The sequence below is a fragment of the Oncorhynchus keta genome, chromosome 27 (genome assembly GCF_023373465.1).
Source record: "Oncorhynchus keta strain PuntledgeMale-10-30-2019 chromosome 27, Oket_V2, whole genome shotgun sequence".
Lineage (NCBI taxonomy): Eukaryota > Metazoa > Chordata > Actinopteri > Salmoniformes > Salmonidae > Oncorhynchus > Oncorhynchus keta.
The window spans coordinates 41,169,298-41,176,646 of record NC_068447.1 but is presented as its reverse complement, the minus strand read 5'-3'; the positions used below and the strand labels follow the sequence as shown (position 1 = coordinate 41,176,646).

Sequence of the window (7,349 nt, the reverse complement as noted above, 5' to 3'; positions counted from 1 at the left end):
ACTGTATATATCAAACAATGAAAGTCAAACAATTGTAGTATGGAAATAACTACCTTTTAATGCATATATTAATTAGTAAGACAGCCTTCCTGGAAGTAGGCAAGGTGCTAACATTTACATTGAGGTAAATACATTTGGTTGCCAAATTCTGATAATTTCCCCAAAATTCCCAGGTTTCCCATCAATCCTGTCCGGAAGGTTTAGGAGGGAATACGCAGGAAATCCAGAATCCTCCAACCACGATTTCTGGAAAACCTGAGAATTATTGGAAAGTTACAATTTTGCAACCGTAATTGAGATACAAGTACAGCCTTCTTTCTCGTGCTTGTATGTCATCTATGAATAAGCATGTCTATGGTCTTCATGATGCCTGAACCGTGACTACAGAGGTGCTGCTGTGTGGGATTGTGTCAATATCAAGGGAATGAGGCACGTCCAGGTGACAGACAATGTCCCAAATGGCACCTTATTCCCTTTATAGTGCACTACTTTTGACCAGGGACTATAGTGCTCTGGTCGAAAATAGTGCGCTATATAGGGAATAAGGTGCAATTTGGGATGTACACAGAAGCATCTCATGGCGAGTTAAATCATACAAATAGAAATGCAATATGGTGGATTGATCAGAATCCTTAAACATTTGGCATAGATCGGAACAAGTCTCTTAAACCTTATGAACAAATGACAAGCGCGCCGTCTCTTCCTCTGTATACATTGAGACAGACTCAGTCCCAAATGGCACCCTATTCCCTACATAGCGCACTACTTTTGACCAGTGGGCCCTGGTAAAAATAAATAAATTGTGCACTATGTATGGAATAGGGTGCCATTTGGGACAACAAACAAACATTCCTCTCAGATTGGACTGAACAGGATGCTGATCGCACTCTGCTGGTTCTACTGTGTACGACAGACACCACCCGACTCAACCATTTCTAACGTGCTTGTGACAAAAGTATACTGTTGCAGAAGACATTGTCGACATATTGATGATCTTGTGTGCAGTTGATCTATTATCCTCAACCAAAATATGTTCATGAAAAATGAATCGGAACATATAATTAGGCAAAAAGTAACCGCTTGTAAATTACACTGGGAGTGGAGAGAGTACACTTAAAAAGTGCTTGGGATTTTTAACTAAACCCTCACCACCCATCCCCCCCTATTACAAAAAGCCAACAATCTCTCTCCCATGTCTTCAGTTATAGAATTCCATGTAGAGAGAAATCTAGGAAAATATATAGGAGATTATGAATCTATACAGTCAAACATATATGACATAGAATATATACATACGCTACGTGGCCAAAAGTATATGGACACCTGCTCGTCGAACACCTCATTCTAAAATCATTGGCATTAATATGGAGTTGGTCCCCCCTTTGCTGCTATAACGGCCTCCACTCTTCTGGGAACTTTGCTGATGGGGCTTGCTTCCATTCAGCCACAAGAGTATTAGTGAGGTCGGGTAATGATGTTGGGCGAGTAGGCCTGGCTCGCAGTATGCGTTCCAATTCATCCCAAAGGCGTTCGATGGGATTGAGGTCAGGGCTCTGTGCAGGCCAGTCAAGTTCTTCCACACAGATCTCGACAAACCATTTCTGTATGGACCTTGCTTTGTGCACGGGGGCATTGACATGCTGAAACAGGAAAGGGCCTTCCCTAAACTGTTGCCACAAAGTTGGAAGCAGGCTCGATTGTGTGCTCGATTGTATACACCTGTCAGCAACGGTTCTGGCTGAAATGGTCAAATCCACTCATTTCAACGACTGTCCATATACTTTTGTCCACATACCATGTCGTGTATATTCACACATTAACATAATTTCCAGTCTTTGATAAGGGGTTACTTGATACCAGGATGCCATTCATCTGATATGGAGAATATCGTTTTTACTCCCACCTAGCCCAGCCCCAAATCTGTGTTTGGCATGACAATGACCATAAGAGTTGGCTATAAAGTACTAACAGATCTGGGGCCTATCAAGCTCAGCTGAGCTCCAGGAGGCAGGTTAGTGAGCACTCACGGGAGGGTACTACTCACTCAATCACACACAGAATCTACCGGCGTCCCAAAATGTCACCCTATTCCCTATATAGTGCATTATTTTATGTCCAGGGCAAATTGGGCACTAGTCAAAAGTAGTGCACTATATAAAGGATAGGGTGCCATTTGGGAAGCAGCAACTTCCAGTGCTCACAGGAGAGCACTACTCACGGACTAGTGCCTATAACATGAACTGCCAGCAGGCTCTCGGACTCTGTTGGACATGCATTGCTATGTTTGGGGCCATGACAAATGAAATCAACAAAGTGTGCCAGTAGACCTCATGAGAGACATTTTAGGGGCTCCACTGTTTCAGAGCCCAGGACCAGGCAGGGCTGACTATTTGCTTTGACAGGGGGGAAAAATGTGGCTTGATGAAAAATGATAAAACAACAAATTGCACAGAATTATCCAACAACTCGGTCTCACGCTAAGCCTTTAGTTTAGCCACAGTGAATCCTGATGGTATTGTTGCCACAGTGAATCCTGATGGTATTGTTGCCACAGTGAATCCTGATGGTATTGTTGCCACAGTGAATCCTGATGGTATTGTTGCCACAGTGAATCCTGATGGTATTGTTGCCACAGTGAATCCTGATGGTATTGTTGCCACAGTGAATCCTGATGGTATTGTTGCCACAGTGAATCCTGATGGTATTGTTGCCACAGTGAATCCTGATGGTATTGTTGCCACAGTCAGTCCTGATGGTATTGTTGCCACAGTCAGTCCTGATGGTAGTTTTAGGAGTCGCTGGCTCGAATACCCGAGACAACAATGTGAGAAAAAAAAAAATCTATGTTCCCTTGAGCAAGGCACTTTACCCTAATTTGCCAAACTACTATTGCTGACGCTGTAAAACAACACATTTCACTGCATCAGTGTATATATATATATTTTTGCCACAGTGAGTCCTGATGGTTGTGACTAAGGCTGGGATTCTATTCAAGTTGTGTTACAGGGTAGCATTTTATACAGCCCACAATATGCCTTTTAACAGCACTTTCCCAGGCGTTTGCAGAGATCAAATAAATGGTAAACGCTCAAGCATAAAATACCTTTAAAAGTCAGTTATAGAACGCCACGGAATGAATCCCTGCCCTAGTTTCACTACGCTGATCCCCAGTAAGGCTTGATGTGGTCACTGGTCAGGCGATGACAGGGTGCAGTGTTCGGTTTCTGGACTCATCGTATCCACTAAGAGGATGCAGGCTGGTCAGGTTCATCCACTGAGGGGGTGCAGGTCTACCTTGACCTTTTCTCCGCTGCTCAGCATCCCCACGGTGGGGTAGAACCCCCCTGGGGGCACCACCACCTCACGGCGACCCATCAGCTTCCCGTTCCGTGTGAAGAAAACCTGCCACACAGCCACAGGGGGGCGCCAAAAAGACACAGATTCACCACTGTTTACATTCACATTTGAGTAATTCAGCAGACCCTCTTATGCATAAAGACTTAGGTCAGGATTCAATCAGAGGAGCATTGTGGACTACAGGCAATGCACCTTTTTAAGGCAATTTCACGGTACTCGTGGAGATTGCTGCAAATGTCGGCTCAGGTGTAAATTGCCTTTAAAAAGTCAAGTTCAATGTGATTGGCTAAAACGTGCCTTTGATTGAATCCCGGCCTTCAACTGAGGTAGGTAAAACCACCACATAATAAATGAAGAACACCTGCATAGCCACAACGGGACACCCGAATACATTCCCTACAGTTACTGACACTCACTCGCTTAAATCACACATCAAATATTTACCCCATCATTCTAAAAGCAGCTCTTTATATGAAGGCCTGTAGAGTTTCATGTCTTTGATGAATGGTGTTTAAAAAATGGCAGAGCTGCCATTTTGTCAATATCGCTTTTCTCATGTAGCTGTGAAATTACTACACCCTTAGTGACTCCAGTGTGTTTGTGTGTGTGTGTGTGTGTGTGTGTGTGTGTGTGTGTGTGTGTGTGTGTGGTGAGTGAGTGAGTGAGTGAGTGAGTGAGTGAGTGAGTGAGTGAGTGAGAGAGTGAGAGAGTGAGAGAGTGGTGCGGTACATGCAGTGTGGTTCCAGAGTGTTCTGTAATGTCAAAGCAGGCTTTGTTGGTAATGTGTCCCCACTGAATAAATATGAACAAATCCCTGGATTACAGCTTGGCCAACTCTATTCTCACTCTCTAAGGTTGCAACAGCAGCACAGATGGCACCCTATTTCCTACATAGTGCACAACTTCTTTTTTTAACCAGATCCCTGGTCAAAAGTAGCGCACTGTGTGTGGAATAGGGTGCCATCTGGGACAGTTCCTACAGTCTTGCTGACCCCTCGTTGCACAATGCAGCAGTGAGACTAGGGCCAAGGCCTGGCAGCCATATGAGACATATGATCTCTGTAAAGAATGCTGCTTCACCATTCCAGCAGCTACAGTCAATCAAAATAACAACAAACAAACCCGATCAAACCACAACGCAGATTCAGTTAATGAATTTACGTCAAAGGATTTGCATGTGAAAAGGTAAGTGACAAGTGACTGAGTCTAGAGTATTGTGTTGTGTGTTTGTGTGTGTGTGTGTGTGCCCAATGACATGTGCTCACCATGACCTTCCTGCCGTCATGCTCCTGGTCCAGTTCGCCCCCCTCTTCTTCCTCCTCCTCCTCCTCCTCATCATTCAGGTACAGAATGTTCTGGATGCGCCCCTCGCCCTGCCTTGGCAGCACCTCCAAAGGGTCCCACTCATCTATGTCATCTGAGGACAAAAAAACAAAAAGGGGAAAATCTTAACTTTCATTATTTCCATCAGGGACACAACTTTCACTAGGGACATGTCCCCCCACATTCTGATTTTTTATCATTGCACTGTGATACAAAAACACTTTAGGACCATGCATACGCCTCAGAGCTGTCAAGTAGGCTGTTTTCTGGTTTCAGTCGGCTGGATTTAGGACCTGACAGACACCACAGAACAGAGTGTGCAGACCGGCTGTGTGAAGGCAAAGCTTCTGAAGCGCTGCAGTGTAGGACCATTATGTGAGAGATGGACAGAGCCAGCTGCTGTCTGTGTTGCGCTTTTTTTCAGAGTTTGAAAAGCAAGCAGAGCCAAAACTGGCTACTCTTTAGTTGACTAATCTAGCTGGCAACGGCAACAGCAACTGCTGTTTGACAGAAGAAAAAACAAATATTCCCAATGCTGAGCTAGAAGTGTAACTGACATGTTACGTTAGCTAATGTTTCATCCCCTCTGGACTTAATGAACTACTAGCAGGTAGTTAGCTAGCTAATACAGACAGTTCAGCTCTAGCTAGTCTCTAGCTATCTGTCAGGTAGCGGTATCTAACAGCTGTTGTGTGTATGGAAATGTTTTGTAGCCTCTGTTTTGTCCAATTTCAACAGAAGTAAATTTGATGATTTACCATTCGCTAGAGCTAGTCAAAAGTTGGCTAACATTAGCTATAATTTTTGCCTCAATCACACTAGATCTAAATCAAATGATGAAACCAGCAGCCAAACGATTGAAGACCGATATTCTGACATTTCTTCAGCGCAATTTGAGTTTTTATTAGTCAGTATAGCAATTTAACGTTATCTGTCAGTTTACATAGCAAAGTCCCTACTTATCACACTGACACATTATGAACAGCTCTACAGGCTTCACTGTCATGATGCACAGTCAGTACACAACACTATTGTCATCATGTCTTAGCAGGATCAGATGGTGACAGGTCAGGTGAATTTTACAGTAAGTTACAACAATCAGTGAATGGATACAACGTTTTATCTTGAGTTGATGGTGATAGGGGGTCTCATCAGGGTCAGACGATGACAGGGGTCTCATCAGGGTCAAACGGTGACAGGGGGTCTCATCAGGGTCAGACAGTGACAGGGGGTCTCATCAAGATCAGGATCAGATGGTGAAAGGGGGTCTCATCAGGGTCAGGATCAGAGATGGTGACAGGGGTCTCATCAGGGTCAGACAGCCAGGGAAGACCAGTCTGTCAGCACAGAGGTGAACTTTTGCAGATGCACTCTATTTTCTCTGTGCAGCAAACACTGGACAAGCAAGAAGCTTCAAAGATGTAGACTATTTTAACGCAGTCGGACAAACCTCTAAAGTTGATTTCCAAACTGTATCAAGGGTTGATCGAGGTTTTCTCGATGACACAAAACAAAAATGTGAGGAAGACCTGGGAGACGCTATTGATGATGAATGGACACATGTTAGAATGCCCAGTCATGTTCATATAATCTCAGACACAAATGACTGCAGTTTAAGACCATCCATAGAACATTCTATATGCCAGTGAAACTGAATAACATGCACTCAGAAATGTCATTCGTCCGCTGGAGGCGTAAAACACAAATTGGAACAATATGTGCAAATGTTATGGTCTTGTGTGAATTCTGGTAAAGAAGTATGTTATTTTATCTCAGCATGTCTACAGATTCTCAGTTCACCCTGTTTTTGTTTGATTGGAAATGATGATACTGGAGACTGTTATTAGAAAAAACTGTGTAACCTAGCATTTATAGTGGCTATGAACTGCATTGCCATTAATCTGAAGGTTGGTTATCCTCCCACAATGGATGGAAGAAATGTCAAGTTATGTATCAGTAGATTTGATTTATTCCCAGATTAAGGGCATAGTGTGCAACTTTCATAAGGTCTGGATGCCTTATATGGAATACTGTACGGCAAAAGGAGTCTGTATTGAAAACATGCCCACGTCAGGAGAGACCTATTTAGGCCATCCCTAGCTTCTGGGCTGCTCAGTCTTGACCCTGGGGTTCTGTTGGACGGTTGTTCGTCACTCTGGTCTTGGCCTAACACACCGGAAACCAATAATGAATGTTTCACTAAGATCCTAAAGCTGAGTGGGGTGTGTTGGGTTGGGGCGCGACAAGGCCGTGGACCCCTCGGGGCAGGACTGGGTGACCCAGCTAGATTGTGTGCAAGTAAAAAGATCTCTACAGTACTATTAGCCCTACGATATGAATTATATGGAGGATGGACTGTTTGTGTGTTCATGTGTAGGTGTGTTTTTAGTCAAACTTTTGTTTTTCAAACCTTTCCCTTGAGACAAAAAAAGATGAAGGCAGTTGTGCTGGGGAGAGTTGAGGTACTGACTCGACTGGGGGGGTCGGGCAGGCGGATCGGATTGGCTGAAATTGGATAGAGGACGTCTTAATAAAGACAATCGAAAGAATTGATACTTTATTTCTAAGAGTTGTTCATTTGTTAAGTTATTGGTTAAAGGTGAAACACAATATTGATTAGTGAATTATCATGGATCTAGTTCAGTCTTACCAATCACTTAAAACAATAT

General features: G+C 43.7%; 1 protein-coding gene across 4 annotated transcripts in view; it reads right to left on the bottom strand.

The window, feature by feature from the left end:
• Window positions 1–38: 38 nt before the first annotated feature.
• spryd3 (SPRY domain containing 3) overlaps window positions 39–7,349 on the bottom strand; it is a 94,017-nt gene continuing 86,706 nt past the window's right edge. For all 4 annotated transcript variants that reach the window (XM_035739139.2, XM_035739143.2, XM_052482436.1 and 1 more), the window contains exons 10-11: window positions 4,623–4,774; window positions 39–3,402 (exon numbers count right to left, since the gene is read on the bottom strand). In XM_035739139.2, coding sequence (XP_035595032.1) covers window positions 3,268–3,402; window positions 4,623–4,774 — 287 coding nt within the window. In that variant the 3' untranslated portion in view covers window positions 39–3,267. The remainder of the gene's footprint in view (window positions 3,403–4,622; window positions 4,775–7,349) is intronic.